The sequence below is a fragment of the Diaphorina citri genome, unplaced genomic scaffold, assembly GCF_000475195.1.
Source record: "Diaphorina citri unplaced genomic scaffold, Diaci psyllid genome assembly version 1.1 scaffold983, whole genome shotgun sequence".
In the NCBI taxonomy this organism is placed as follows: domain Eukaryota; kingdom Metazoa; phylum Arthropoda; class Insecta; order Hemiptera; family Psyllidae; genus Diaphorina; species Diaphorina citri.
This window is the reverse complement of record NW_007378414.1, coordinates 15,716-32,209: the sequence shown is the minus strand read 5'-3', so window position 1 is coordinate 32,209 and position 16,494 is coordinate 15,716. Positions and strand designations below refer to the sequence as shown.

Genomic DNA, 16,494 nt, shown 5'->3' with positions numbered 1-16,494 from the left:
CCTGAGTCAAACGAAAAAGAAGAAATTAATGACCTATCCCCAAACCATTCCTACGCGATAACGGGACATACTTGGGCCGTCCACTCACTCTTCAACTGTCGATTTCGGATAGATCTAGGTCTGTTAGACCGCCACACCGCCAGAACGTATGAGGCGGAAATTCTAGTTTGCCCGCCAAGGCCGTGGCGGTCGGAGAGTGGCAGCCTTGTTTGTGTATCTTTAAATCTTTCCCTGTTTCTTTAAGATCAGCACCAGACTGATCTTTTTTGAGGGGAACATTGAAATTTGTTCTGTCAAATACCCACCCAGGTTCGTCAATGTTTCATGTTAATGTCTGAGGCTTGTCAAGTGCTCACCTTCTGGCCTTCTATCTAAGGGAGGGATATTGTATAAGAAGATCAAAGAACAAGACATGAAAATAATAAAACACTCCTTTTGCCTTTATGGGAAGATTACCGAAGACGGAACTTTTGCATTTCAAATTGGTTTTCTAGAGGCATTTTACATTTTGCATTTCAAATTGGTTTTCAAAAGCATTTTGCACATCTCTGATGATAATATGATAAGCAAGAACCATTATTCAGAAGAGGATCTCACCAAATTTGATATGATCTCAATTTAATGGTTTCTTCACTTTACCTATTTGAAGATACATTTTTTTTTTACTCTTCAATGAGGTTACCTACGCCATTGCGAAGCTACAGAGCCACCTTGCCATTCTGCTCAACGTAACGCGAGGTTCGCTATTTTTACAACTAGGTACTTAGATGAGAAAAAAGAATAATGATAATCAGAAATGAGGCTTGCAACAAAAGAGCCACGGTCAAGGTCATCGAGGACAAATACCTGGAACTGGTTCTGCCCGAGGCAGGCAACTGGATGCTGTGGCAAACAGTTGTCTATCCTTAGAAACGCGTTGCAGCAGAACCAATCCAAACTATTTCGACATAGGGTGTTAGCTCCTGAAGAAATGGTTTGTACCTGAATAATCTAAACCATTTATTCAGGAGCCATTTATTCAGGAGCAAAGCTCTGAATAAATGGAGCTTTGCTCCTGAATAAATGGTTTGGATTATTCAGGTTTGGACACAATATTACTGGAGCAAAGCTCCCGAATAATTGAAATTCCCGATTGAAACTCCCGAATAATTGAAACTCCCGAATAATTGAAACTCCCGAATAATTGAAACTCCCGAATAATTGAATGCTCCTGAATAATTCCCGATTGCAGGGCCTTGTCTTCTATCATGGGCTTTTATATAACAGTTGAGGCAGAAAGAACATCGTAAAGGTGTGTCCAAACATAGTCGACCGGCCGTCGATCGATCGACGAGATAACTCTATATTGTCGAGGCAGTGTGGAGGTTCAGTCGACATCAATTGACGTCCTGTCGACTATGTGTGGACATACCTTTATAGGTACTGATAATTTTGAAAATGTGGTATTTAACTATTTATACAATGTATTGTATGAAAGAATGTCGATTGCTTCAATCGGACATTGTTCAATGTTCAATAATAAGAAGCACTGTGCAGGTGCACTGATCAATAGTCAGTCACAAGACAATCGCGTCGTGTACATCGGTCTCGCGACCGCGGCGACTGTTGCGTTGATTGTACGGTCCGTTCGGAATATCCCCTACACGACGCGAGGATTTTGATGTCTTCGCTTTCCGACTTGGCAATCTTGGCATGAAATTTTAGGATATCGGTAGTCCGTAACTCTATCTACTTCCGTCCCTCTATCTACTTCCGTCCCTAGTATTTCTGAGAACTTGAATATTTTATTGTGTGATATACCTATGTACCTGCTACCATGATGGGTGAATTTTAGGTACCTATTAGATGGCCTAAATCCGAGATGGAGCCGGAAATTTTGCGCTGCGTAGAAGTTTAGGCCCTGCGTAATGGATCTCCAATATCACCATAGGTAATATTATTGTAAATAGGCCACCTAGTGGTTTTGTTTTCTTAGTAGGAAACTACGTAGCTAATAGTTGGGTATTTATCAGCTTATCACACAAGTTACGTCTGCCCAGAGCGAAATCCTGCCCAGAGCGAAATTTTCTGAAGAAATTTTCTCTAGCCCAAAAACATGTCTGTAAATATGTCCTAACTATCCTAAAGTTTAGGCGGTCACTCTGGGGTGGGGTCATTTTTGGACGAAAAGGGAACGAAAGAAATAAGTTTTCAATTCGACGACTATGCATCCAGAGAACAAAGGAAATATGACAACGAAATTTCCTGGTCAACTTTCGGACCTCCAAGGTAACTTCAAAACCCGACTACCTATACTCGTATGTATAAGGCCAGCCACTCACTATCAGGTAGACTTGATCAGGTGTCATGTCTACCTGATAGAGTCAGTTTTACCTGATAGTGTGTGTACTGTGTACTCATCAGGTATTAGGTAGACCTAACATTCGGACCCTTTCAGCCGTACCTGTCAGGTCTACCTGAATAGTGTGTGTGCCCATCACGTGTCAGGTGAACTGATCAGCCGTACCTGTCAGGTCTACCTGATAGTGAATGGCTAGCCTAACAGAGGTGAATCTACAAAGAACTCTGGACTTTAATGGAACCAGTTCCACCTACTAACTTTTAGTTTGCGATAATATCTACCATTGTGTAATAAAATTAGTAGGTAACAATGAAGTTATTAATTCTAAAAACCGGTTGCTTATGTGAACCTTATCTATGCGAGCAGTGCCCTATAGATCTCTTTAGTATAAAATATTGGTATGTATTAGGTATGTTTTAGGTATGTTGTATCAGATAATACCTAGGTAGGTAGGTATTAGGTATCAATGTGTAAATCAGCGTCTCCACCACGGTAGATCGAGATCGCCTTAATGCCGGAGGCGCCACCCACTATCAGGTAGACTTGACAGGTACTGCTGAAAAGGTCCGTCTGTCAGGTGTACCTGATAGTGAGTGGCCGGCCTGAGACTACTATTTAGAATATTTAGATACAACAAATTCCAACTTGATAAAGACTTTAACGTCCCTGCACAACTGTTAAGGTCTTTGATGACGGGGGCGACAAGCCACCTACATTACCCTCAGCCAGCTCGAGTGGGGCTGGGCAAAGCCAGCAGTGCGTGATTTCCCATATAGTCCCCCCATGCGGATACTAACCACGCGCAACGTTGCTTAACTTCAGTAATCCATTGGAAACTGTTGTATTCAATGAGTTATTGCCGCTGGCTTATGATTGTGATAACTACAAGGCACCTAGATACCTGCTACCAAATACTCAAAGTTGCCCAGAATTTCCATATTTGGCTTGTGAAGATATTAGAACTTTCAAGTAGGTAGGTATCTACCATTAGCATTCTACACAACTTTTTGTTACTGGAGTGTGTTAAGTACGGACTTCTATCACTACCAATATGTGTAGGTAGTAGGTATAGTTAGGTTGTTAGGTAATTAATTTTTTTTTTTTTTTTTTTTTTACAAATTTCCATTTATATTTGATCGACAAAAAAAAAAGAAAAAAACTCAGAACATACATTTTTCTTATAAATGGTATACCCATCCGTATAAGCAGAGCTTGTGCCACGGATGGGGAAATACTTATCGGACTCGGATTTAATACGTTGTCCTGATGCCCCTCAAGGTTATCATGGCATACATATTACCATATTAGCTACGAAATGTGAAACAGTTGCCAAAATCCAAAATTGTTACATGTACAGGTACCTACATACACCTAATCTATGGAAGCCATCAAAGTCTAACCCATAAGAAGCCAAATTAATCAATGAAAAAAGTCTGGCGACTCTGCCAGTCAGGGAAGATGTTATGAGTTTGGTTAGAGCCGTTAGAGGACAGAAGACACAAGACCTAATAGCACTTCAAACAATGAATGCGGGGCCAAGAGATTAACCGGACTAACCCACACATTTTTGAAAATTTTCAGTTTTTTGGACTAACCCACAGCCCGAAACGCCCTCTATCTGCTGGTAGATGAATTATAAAGGTGCGTTTTCACCAACGCGACTTTTGTCGCACGACAGAGTCGCGCGAAAAAAGTCGTATAGTGGAAACGTGTCGCGCGACACGAGAAAAAGTCGTGCGACCATGCGATTTCTATCAGCTGTAGTTACTATTCCATTGATGTCCTGATGCGTTTCCTAAAGAGGAACAACTTCCTAAAAGAACTCTAGGTCACCTTATTTATTTGCCGCAAATGGCCCATGTAGCTAAATTGTGTAAAAATAAAATAAAAAAATAAATAAATATCGAAATATGGAATTGTAAATACTTTTCCATACTTTGGTGATTTAGGGCACTGGTAGATGAATTATAACGATATCAGCTGTAGTTACTTGTATCTTGTATACCAAAAATCATAATCACAAGACCTCTGTACACTCAAGTGCCACTCCTATACTTTGACTCCAATTGTCTCAAAATGAAGTTAGTGTGGGTTAGTCCGTTTTACGTCTTGGCCCCTCAAATAAGCACATAAATTGGATTTCCTATGTTAGTACAGGCGCTACCACGCCAAGAGAGGGGAGCTTCAGAAGAGGGGGAATTCCGAAAGGAAAATAGGTACCTACAACTATTGTAAATTAGGTGAGTATAATGGGATGCAATTCTTCTGCCTACATCAATAAAATCTACATAGTTCATAAGCCTAGTCAAAAAGTATACATAACTACTCCCATACCTGTAAGTGTAGGGAGTACTCGTAAAAAACACTTCAAAGTTCAACTTCGATCACAACACAATAGGTAGGTACCTACCTACCTACCTACCCGTCAAATAAAAGAATTCTTCAAGTCAATATCAATATTAGTTTTGACTGACATCAAGGTAGGTACCCTACGTTATTTTTTGAAGTGGCTGAATGCAAATTTTGAGCCTGAGCCAAATACCAACAGAAGACACTTGTAGAGTCAGGCCCTCAGCGTCTAATTCCAGAAAGGGAAGGTGTTGTAGCCCCCGTTGTACCAAGATTTACTAGTACTCAAAATGGGGGGATAAAATGCCCCCATAGTCCGAAAAGTGATTTACTAGAAATAATATAGGGGGTAGGTACTCCTTACAAGAGAAATAATATATATACTCCTTACAAGAGATACCTACCTTATGCCAGCCACACACGATCAGGTAGACCTGACAGGCGGACCTTTTCCCTCTTTTCAGTCGTACCTGTCAGGTCTACCTGATCCTGATAGTGAGTGGCTGATGACCTTACCTTTACCTAGATAGACAATACCTATAATTTGATATCAAACATTCATATTGCCGGTCAAACATGTCGTCTACAGTATCCTTAAATCCACGCCTGTACGCAAATTCATAATAGTCAAAACGGATTGTTCATTAAAAAAAAAAAAGAAAAAAAAAAATCTGATACCTCTCTATCGACGTTCGCAGTAGTTCCAATTAAAAGTCATTCCCAGTAGACGGAGAGGGGGGAGGGTAACCTTCACAGTTCTATCGCGAATGTTATGAGTGAAAGTTTCTGCACTGTTGCGATCCACTGGAATCAACTGGTGATAGAGTGTTGATATAACTGGGGCTGTTGTATTCAACTTTGGGAGTGGCCAAATGAACTTGATTTCACAGCATAATGTCGACCCCAATTGAAATTCGGCAGCCTAGTTAGCTTGGTAGGTAGGGCGTCTGCATTGTAAGCGCTAGATTGCTTGTTTTATCCTGAACGGATAATATTCGTTCTCGGAACGGCTGACTTTCTCCTATCCTGTCTTCCTTCTCGTCGACTTTCTCGACGATAATACCTCCATTGTTTCGGTTTTCTCTATCAAACCTCTTCCCTCTTTCAAAAGTCCTCCTCCTCCCTCCCGTTATCCCCTTTCTCTCTCTCTCTCTTTCCCCCCCCCTTTAGAGTTTCTTTCAGGAGCGCAGATTTTTGCAGTCCAGATGTGCAATATGCACATTTCTGCAACAGACCCCCCTCCCTCCTCCCCTGATATCGGCATGAACTTTGTGTGTGTGTTACATTGAGAGGTATTTACTGTATCTTCTCAAGAGAGCAATGACTTGCAATGAAAACAGTCACTGGTACAGCAAGGTTGAGCTCTGAGCCAGTGGCGTGGAGTGAGATTTGTAATAGGTATTAGCTTAATACAAAAGCAAGATCCATTTACTAGAAAGCTGAAATATGGTAGGAATATTCCTAATAGGTACCTATCTGTTTTGTGCTAGATGTGCTACCTTTTTTCGGTACATTATAGGTACCCGCCACTTCCGCTCAGACCGTGTGACAGACCGCAGTCTCACAGAACTGGATCCATCAGACCATCTTAACGATTGAAGGGGGAAAAGCTTTCAGACCGACTGACAGACATAGGACTCAAGTCTGTGAGATAGTCTGCACGTGAGTGGCTTACATTAGTGATGGCAAGTATGGGAGTTGAGGGGAGATCCCTTTGAGAGGAAGGAAAGTGGTGCTTCCCTATCAATGGATCACACATCACACGCCACTGGTAGGTACTAGATGAGAGAGATCAGAGTTGTGATTAGTTTGTTGCCATTTATCCTTGTATTGACAAGATTGATGATTTTGTTGATGTAGGTAAGTGAATAAGTGCAAGGAATGAGATTGTACTATAGGTAAGTTCTAAGAAGTTGTAAGTTCTAAACCTGCCTAGGTTGTGTGTAGTAGGTATGGATAGATACTACTTAGTGGTCGACTCGTCTGGTAAACAGGACGCAAGTTCGATCCGAGCCGAGGCATGAAATTTTATCATTTATTTGAGAATTTAAAGCTCTTCATTTACCTTTTCGGTGGCCATTGTATAGGTGCAACAACCGTGCAAGGGAAAGTTGGCGAGAAATCACAAGAATCAGCTACCCGACACTGTATTTTACACTAAATTTTCACTTGAAAAAGGGCGAATAGTGGTTCATTTTATGCGCGAAATAACAATTACCTATTTATTTTCATGATTTTGATGCTATACCCATATGTATAATACCCTGGAGACCAAAAGGCATGTAGGTACCTACCTACCTACACAACTTTCAATCATCCTCTTCAATAATAGACCCTTCCAAGTTCCAAGAGAAGGAAACCTATCTTTTTAGGACGAGAATCAAACCCACGACCTAGCGCGGCCGGCAGTTTATTCTCACACACGGAAACACAACACGGCGTACACGTTTCGACTGACACTGACACAGGTGAAATGGCCGTCAACTAAATTTCAGCTTCCCATCTTTAGCCGTTCAAAAAATATTCAGGGGTCCCCGGACTTTTGAAACACTCTGTATAACTGTTAAGGTCTTGAGACTCGGGGGTTCTCCCCTCCGTTCGGCGACAAGCTACCCTCGTCCTCACATGAACTTGAGGGGGAATAGCCAAAAAAAAAAAAAAAAAAAAAAAAAAAAAAAAAAAAAAAAATAGCCGTTCAAACAATCGTTCGAACTTGACATCTCATCAATATATTGGAACATCATTGGATCTTAAAATAGATACGGATACGGATAGCTTTGAATTTTCGACATTTCATTTCAACGTTTGATGATGATGACATGCGAATTGTTTTTTTTTTTCTTCTTCTTCTTTTTTTTACCTACAGGGTGTCAACATACGGATACCTATGAGCATTCAATCCGCAGTATTCCGAAGGAGCTGAGTTCGAATTCCGGGCGCGGAGAAAATTACTGTCCTATTATTTCGGATTTATCGCTGCCCGCTAGCTCTGCTGTCCAACTCTTGTAATCTCAACATTCTCAACCAGGTCGGGTAATCCAATTTGTATGAACGCCTGCTAATTTTGTGTAGATATGCAATGTGCAAATCAAATTATGTTCACCATCCAGCCGTTTCGAGAGAATCCAGACGTTCCGAGACCAAACCCAGTCTTTTCAGGACAAAATATACAACCTTGGCGTGAACCTACCTCGGTGGTGTAGTGGTCAAGGCGCTCGACTGGTAAACAGGAGGGCGTGGGTTCAATCCCAGCCGAGGTATGGAATACCTACCTCGGTGGTGTAGTGGTCAAGGCGCTCGCCTGGTAAACAGGAGGGCGTGGGTTCAATCCCAGCCGAGGTATGGAATACCTACCTCGGTGGTGTAGTGGTCAAGGCGCTACCTACCTCGGTGGTGTAGTGGTCAAGGCGCTACCTACCTCGGTGGTGTAGTGGTCAAGGCGCTACCTACCTCGGTGGTGTAGTGGTCAAGGCGCTACCTACCTCGGTGGTGTAGTGGTCAAGGCGCTACCTACCTCGGTGGTGTAGTGGTCAAGGCGCTACCTACCTCGGTGGTGTAGTGGTCAAGGCGCTACCTACCTCGGTGGTGTAGTGGTCAAGGCGCTACCTACCTCGGTGGTGTAGTGGTCAAGGCGCTACCTACCTCGGTGGTGTAGTGGTCAAGGCGCTACCTACCTCGGTGGTGTAGTGGTCAAGGCGCTCGCCTGGTAAACAGGAGGGCGTGGGTTCAATCCCAGCCGAGGTATGGAATACCTACCTCGGTGGTGTAGTGGTCAAGGCGCTACCTACCTCGGTGGTGTAGTGGTCAAGGCGCTACCTACCTCGGTGGTGTAGTGGTCAAGGCGCTACCTACCTCGGTGGTGTAGTGGTCAAGGCGCTACCTACCTCGGTGGTGTAGTGGTCAAGGCGCTACCTACCTCGGTGGTGTAGTGGTCAAGGCGCTACCTACCTCGGTGGTGTAGTGGTCAAGGCGCTACCTACCTCGGTGGTGTAGTGGTCAAGGCGCTACCTACCTCGGTGGTGTAGTGGTCAAGGCGCTACCTACCTCGGTGGTGTAGTGGTCAAGGCGCTACCTACCTCGGTGGTGTAGTGGTCAAGGCGCTACCTACCTCGGTGGTGTAGTGGTCAAGGCGCTACCTACCTCCAAAAAAAAAAAAAAAAAAAAAAAAAAAAACCTACATAGAGTATGAAAAAGTCAGCGGCGGTGAACGTTGAGCGGCACTGAAGTTATGCAACGTTGCTCCTGTAGTGTGTGGTAGGTATCCAGATGGGTGTTCATCGGGGAAACTACTAGGAGGCTGGTAGTTTGTAGCCAAATGATGCAAGATAAAACTCTCGTCACTAAAAACTTTAGGAGTTAGGTATCCTCTAGTCTCTAGTCACATCAAATTCAAACCCCTCGAAAAAATGAGCTCCATCTTCATTATGACTTTCAGATGATAACCTTGAAACTCTTAAACCTAATGGCTAGCCTCTAGTTAGCTTAGATTTTAGAAGGTAGCGCGTCTGCCTTGTAACCTTTATAACATGAGTCTGATGATAATATCAACCTACCTGTCCCCCATAAGACCACTGTCCTCAGTAGTGTAGAATACAGCTTCTCCTGTTGGGGTGTGGATTTACCCAGGTGAGGTTTGATGTAGTTCTGCCATAGGATCTCGATGGGGACGAAACATTGATGTTGGGGTGTGGATTTACCCAGGTGAGGTTTGATGTAGTTCTGCCATAGGATCTCGATGGGGACGAAACATTGAAGTGGATAGGAGAAGAGAATGAGGAACGCGAAAATGATCTTGATAGATTCGGTCAATCTGCGGAGAGAGGGAAGTATAAAGTAGTAAATTCAAGTAGATTTAATGGACCTTTGACCTTGAAGAGCCAACCTAGTTAGCTTGGTTGGTAGTGCGTCTGCCTTGTAATCGCTAGGCCGCGGGTTCGATTCACGCCCGGGGCATATTTCGTCCTGAACGGATAATGTTCGTTTTCGGAAGGGCTGGCTTTCTCCTATCCTGTCTTCTTTCTCTCTTCGATTTCGGGACGATAAGACCATAGCAGTTGCAGTTCCCTCTATCAATCATCTTGGGGAGGGGGAATCAAACAGCATGTATCTCACGAATCAAGTTGAGTGGCTCAAGGTTTATGAGTTTACGGTACCTAAGAGCATATTAAACGAAACTTACGCATTAGAAGTGGGCAAATTCCACGTGATGGTGGCTTGTGTAGCGTCTCCCCATTTGATATAACCCCAGAATCCCGTGAACAGATAGGCAGCTAAGTATTCAGACAGTACTCATGGGTAGGTACTTATAGTACGAGTACGTACCTATACTTACCTAGTAGTTACTCGTATGCAGTAGTAAGTATTCAGACAGTACTCATGGGTAGGTACTTATAGTACGAGTACGTACCTATACTTACCTAGTAGTTACTCGTATGCAGTAGGTACGTAATTTCCTATACAGAAAATAAAATAAACAGCCAAAGTAGCCAAAAACAAGTGTCAGCCCAAAGCAATCACCCTAGTTAGAGCTGATTGAGAGGCTGACGAAAAACGCCGACCCCGTCTGTACACGGGAAAATGCGAAGAAAAAGAAGAAGGAAATAAAATAAACAGTAGGGCAATCACCCTAGTTAGAGCTGATTGAGAGGCTGACGAAAAACGCCGACCCCGTCTGTACACGGGAAAAGGCGAAGAAAAAGAAGAAGGAAATAAAATAAACAGTAAATGATAAAAGTACGGACGATTTTATTATTTTTTATTTACTTACCTAGGTATATATCTTGTATTCGATCACGAAAAACTATCTCTTGGTTACATTTACACTTGAATTCAGCTCCCATGGCGTAGTGGTCACTGCGCCCGCCTTGCACGCGGGAGACCCGGGTTCGATTCCCGGCGGGGTCAAAAAATCTGTATCATGCAAATGATTGATTCCGTGACTGGCTGTTGCGGGGCCCACTCAGCCTCGTGAGGAAAATGAGTAGCTACGACATATAAATTCGCATAGCGACACACACACACACACACACACACACACACACACACATTCATTTTTACTTTCTATTTATATATTAGATTTACTTACCTACCTAGGTATAGGTATATCTTGTATTAGATTACGAAAAACTATCTCTTGTTTATTTACGTAAGGATACATTTACACTTGAATTAATTGTTGTAAATTGGACATTATGCATGTGTTGAGATATTGGGAAAATCCTACAATGCTGCAGTGAGCACCAAAGTTGTGACATAATAACACAAAGAAACTGCATTTACATTTACACTTGAATTAATTGTTGTAAATTGGACATTAGGTATGCATGTGAATTCCCACAACAATTAAAGTCACAATTGACAATTCTGTGAATTCTGTATTAGGGAGTCTTGGATGACCCTACTCTATGCATATATTATGGCAAGTAGGCAGTTAGGTAAATGGTATTTTGTAGGTATTTCAGTAGGTGGATCTACCTACAGAGGTACAAAACTTACCTTGTTTTAGAGATTGATTTAGGTTTACCTACACCTTCGAACGATGGGACGCCATGTTGGAAAATGAAATAGTAAATGATGGCCATTCCTCCCATGAGAAGAAAGTCGCCGATGGCGGACAAGGGGGAGAGGTAGTGGAGGTTCCGAATTTGGTTGAGAGGACAAATGATCAATCCGACAATCAGCATCCAGATTCGGATGTCCCAGTCGAGATTCCAGTGGAAATCTGCGATCTGGAATGGTGAAAATATTGGGAAACGTCAATAAGGCCAGCCATTCACTATCAGGTAGACCTGACAGGTACACCTGACACCTGATGAGCACACCCACTATCAGGTAGACCTGTTGTCCGATCTACCTGTCGTCAGGTCTACCTGATGTGCCATTCACTATCAGGTAGACCTGACAGGTACACCTGACACCTGATGAGCACACCCACTATCAGGTAGACCTGTTGTCCGATCTACCTGATGTTGAGTGGCAGGCCAAAGATAGTGGAAAACTGAGAACTCACCTGTCTAGCAGTCCCCGCTATGAATCCAATATACGCACAGCAAATCCCAAGTTGGTATGCACTGACGAAAAAGTCGACCAGGTATCTAAAACCAAAAGCAAAATTTATTACATAACTAATCAACCTTTTCTCATATCTAGGTAGCTAGGTAGATGACACCTTCTTCATTTTTTTTTTTTTTTTAATCTTGAGAACTGAGAGGAAGCTAGGAAAAGGGATGGAGCTTAAAAACAAGTTTTTCAGTCAGATTTTCCTTAAGGTATGTCCTCACATAGTCGACGCTGTCGATCGACGTCGACTGAAACCGTACACTGCCTCGATAACACACAAGATTCACCTCTTCACCTCGTCGATGGACGGTGTCGACTATGTGGGGACACAGCTTTATAATAGCGAGAAGCTAGGTACCTGAGACGTTTATTAGAAGGCACATAACTTGGAGAAACTTACTTACGGTGATGGCCGGGACAACCATTTCAAACAATCCGGGCCATTTGTGACGGCAATTTGCATTGCCTCTGAGTATTCGATTTGGGGTTTCCCTTGCTTCTTGCAAATGTGATGCTGAATTCGCAACTGAAAAAAATAAAATGGCTTAATAACATATCTATTTCATCTAATAGTAGTCTCAAGCTTGACCAAAATATTTGTTTGATAAAGGTTCAACGTCGCATGGCCTGGACAACCATTTCAAACAATCCGGGCCATTTGTGACGGCAATTTGCATTGCCTCTGAGTATTCGATTTGGGGTTTCCCTTGTTTCTTGCAAATGTGATGCTGAATTCGCAACTGAAAGAAGTAAAATACCTTTTAATAACCTTACTGATTCATCTATAAGTCAAGCTTGACCACAATATTTGTTTGATAAAGGTTCAACGTCGCTCTATAACTGTTAAGGTCTTGAGACTCGGGGATTCTCCCCTCCGTTCGGCGACAAGCTACCCTCGTCCTCACATGAACTTGAGCCATTTGTCAGCTCCCATGGCGTAGTGGTCACTGCACTCGCCTTGCACGCGGGAGACCCGGGTTCGATTCCCGGCGGGGTCAAGAAATTTGTATCAAACATAAATTGGATTTCCTATGTTAGTACAGGCGCTACCACGCCAAGAGAGGGGAGCTTCAGAAGAGGGGGAATTCCGAAAGGAAAATAAGTACCTACAACTATTGTAAATTCTTCTGCCTACATCAATAAAATCTACATAGTTCATAAGCCTAGTCAAAAAGTATACATATTACATAACTACTCCCATACCTGTAAGTGTAGGTAAGTTGGTAAGTATGAGTACTCGTAAAAAACACTTCAAAGTTCAACCTCGATCACACCACAATAGGTAGGTACCTAAGTACCTACCTACCTACCTATCCGTCAAATAAAAGAATTCTTTAAGTCAATATCAATATTAATTTTGACTGACATCAAGGTAGGTACCCTACGTTATTTTTTGAAGTGGCTGAATGCAAATTTTGAGCCTGAGCCAAATACCAACAGAAGACACTTGTAGAGTCAGGCCCTCAGGGTCTAATTCCAGAAAGGGAAGGTGTTGTAGCCCCGGTTGTGCCAAGCTTTACTAGTACTCAAAATGTGGGGGAAAAATGCCCCCATAATCCGAAAAGTGATTTACTAGAAATAATATAGGGGGTACTCCTTACAAGATAAATAATATGTATACTCCTTACAAGAGAAATAATATGTATACTCCTTACAAGAGATACCTACCTTATGCCAGCCACACACGATCAGGTAGACCTGACAGGCGGACCTTTTCACTCTTTTCAGTCGTACCTGTCAGGTCTACCTGATCCTGATAGTGAGTGGCTGATGACCTTACCTTTACCTAGATAGACAATACCTATAATTTGATATCAAACATTCATATTGCCGGTCAAACATGTCGTCTACACTACAGTATCCTTAAATTCACGCCTGTACGCAAATTCATAATAGTCAAAACGGATTGTTCATTAAAAAAATCTGATACCTCTCTATCGACATTCGCAGTAGTTCCAGTTAAAAGTCATTCCCAGTAGACGGAGAGGGGGGAGGGTAACCTTCACACTTCTATCGCGAATGTTATGAGTGAAAGTTTCTGCACTGTTGCGATCCACTGGAATCAACTGGTGATACAGTGTTGATATAACTGGGGCTGTTGTATTCAACTTTGGGAGTGGCCAGATGAACTTGATTTAACAGCATAATGTCGACCCCAATTGAAATTCGGCAGCCTAGTTAGCTTGGTAGGTAGGGCGTCTGCATTGTAAGCGCTAGATTGCTTGTTTTATCCTGAACGGATAATATTCGTTCTCGGAACGGCTGACTTTCTCCTATCCTGTCTTCCTTCTCGTCGACTTTCTCGACGATAATACCTCCATTGTTTCGGTTTTCTCTATCAAACCTCTTCCCTCTTTCAAAAGTCCTCCTCCTCCCTCCCGTTATCCCCTTTCTCTCTCTCTCTCTTTCCCCCCCCCTTTAGAGTTTCTTTCAGGAGCGCAGATTTTTGCAGTCCAGATGTGCAATATGCACATTTCTGCAACAGACCCCCCTCCCTCCTCCCCTGATATCGGCATGAACTTTGTGTGTGTGTTACATTGAGAGGTATTTACTGTATCTTCTCAAGAGAGCAATGACTTGCAATGAAAACAGTCACTGGTACAGCAAGGTTGAGCTCTGAGCCAGTGGCGTGGAGTGAGATTTGTAATAGGTATTAGCTTAATACAAAAGCAAGATCCATTTACTAGAAAGCTGAAATATGGTAGGAATATTCCTAATAGGTACCTATCTGTTTTGTGCTAGATGTGCTACCTTTTTTCGGTACATTATAGGTACCCGCCACTTCCGCTCAGACCGTGTGACAGACCGCAGTCTCACAGAACTGGATCCATCAGACCATCTTAACGATTGAAGGGGGAAAAGCTTTCAGACCGACTGACAGACATAGGACTCAAGTCTGTGAGATAGTCTGCACGTGAGTGGCTTACATTAGTGATGGCAAGTATGGGAGTTGAGGGGAGATCCCTTTGAGAGGAAGGAAAGTGGTGCTTCCCTATCAATGGATCACACATCACACGCCACTGGTAGGTACTAGATGAGAGAGATCAGAGTTGTGATTAGTTTGTTGCCATTTATCCTTGTATTGACAAGATTGATGATTTTGTTGATGTAGGTAAGTGAATAAGTGCAAGGAATGAGATTGTACTATAGGTAAGTTCTAAGAAGTTGTAAGTTCTAAACCTGCCTAGGTTGTGTGTAGTAGGTATGGATAGATACTACTTAGTGGTCGACTCGTCTGGTAAACAGGACGCAAGTTCGATCCGAGCCGAGGCATGAAATTTTATCATTTATTTGAGAATTTAAAGCTCTTCATTTACCTTTTCGGTGGCCATTGTATAGGTGCAACAACCGTGCAAGGGAAAGTTGGCGAGAAATCACAAGAATCAGCTACCCGACACTGTATTTTACACTAAATTTTCACTTGAAAAAGGGCGAATAGTGGTTCATTTTATGCGCAAATTCGCGAACATAATCGCCAAATCCGCGAACATAATCACGAAATCCGGGAACATAATCGTGAAATCCGCGAACAAAATCGCCAAATCCGCGACCATAATCGCGAAATCCGCGAACATAATCGCGAAATCCGCGAATATAATCGCGAAATCCGCGAACATAATCGCGAAATCCGCGACCATAATCGCCGAATCCGCGACCATAATCGCCAAATCCGCGAACAAAATCGCGAAATCACATAGGTACGATATGTGCATAGGTACGATAGGTCATGGGTAACATACCTATTATTAAAAACAGATAAACAAAATACAGTCGAACCTGGATAAACGAGAATCCAACGGACCAGCTCATTTTTTCGTTTAAGGCGGTTTAATACAACATTTTCTCGTTTATAAAGGTTTAGCAAAGTGGAAGAGCTAACTGATGAAAGCATGACAAATTTAAACAAGTTAAGAACAAATTCTGATTTATAGAGGTACCTAATTTTAAAGTTAAAAAACGCGTCCCGAATTTTTTCTGAGACAAAAACGAAAATTCGGGACAAAACGCCCCAAAAGAAAAACTGAACGGGACGCCGGGACACCCCCTGAAATTCGAGACTGTCCCGGCCAATTCGGGACGTTTGGCAAGCCTACGAATAGGTATCTGTTTTGTGCTAGATGTGCTACCTTTTTTCGGTACATTATAGGTACCCGCCACTTCCGCTCAGACCGTGTGACAGATCGCAGTCTCACAGAACTAGATCCATCAGACCATCTTAACGGTTGAAGGGGGAAAAGCTTTCAGACCGACTGACAGACATAGGACACAAGAAGTCTGTGAGATAGTCTGCACGTGAGTGGCTGACATTAGTGATGGCAAGTAGGGGAGTTGAGGGGAGATCCCTTTGAGAGGAAGGATAGTGGTGCTTCGCTATCAATGGATCACACATCACACACCACTGGTAGGTACGAGATGAGAGAGATCAGAGTTGTGATTAGTTTGTTGCCATTTATCCTTGTATTGACAAGATTGATGATTTTGTTGATGTAGGTAAGTGAATAAGTGCAAGGAATGAGATTGTACTATAGGTAAGTTCTAAGAAGTTGTATATAAGTTCTAAACCTGCCTAGGTAGTGTAGTAGGTATGGATAGATACTACTTAGTGGTTAACTCACCTGGTAAACAGGACGCAAGTTCGATCCGAGCCGAGGCATGAAATTTTATCATTTATTTGAGAATTTAAAGCTCTTCATCTTACCTTTTCGGTGGCCATTGTATAGGTGCAACAACCGTGCAAGGGAAAG

The 16,494-nt window shown here is 42.7% G+C and overlaps 1 protein-coding gene across 1 annotated transcript; it reads right to left on the bottom strand.

The window, feature by feature from the left end:
* Positions 1-91: 91 nt before the first annotated feature.
* On the bottom strand, positions 92-12,312 carry LOC103513543 (proton-coupled amino acid transporter-like protein CG1139). The gene is made up of 7 exons (XM_026826712.1): positions 12,154-12,312; positions 11,700-11,784; positions 11,214-11,418; positions 9,870-9,978; positions 9,244-9,500; positions 804-962; positions 92-261 (listed from the first exon to the last, which is right to left on the bottom strand). Exons 1-7 carry the CDS (start codon positions 12,210-12,212, stop codon positions 92-94), a joined length of 1,044 nt encoding a protein of 347 aa, XP_026682513.1. The 5' UTR covers positions 12,213-12,312.
* Positions 12,313-16,494: the final 4,182 nt, after the last annotated feature.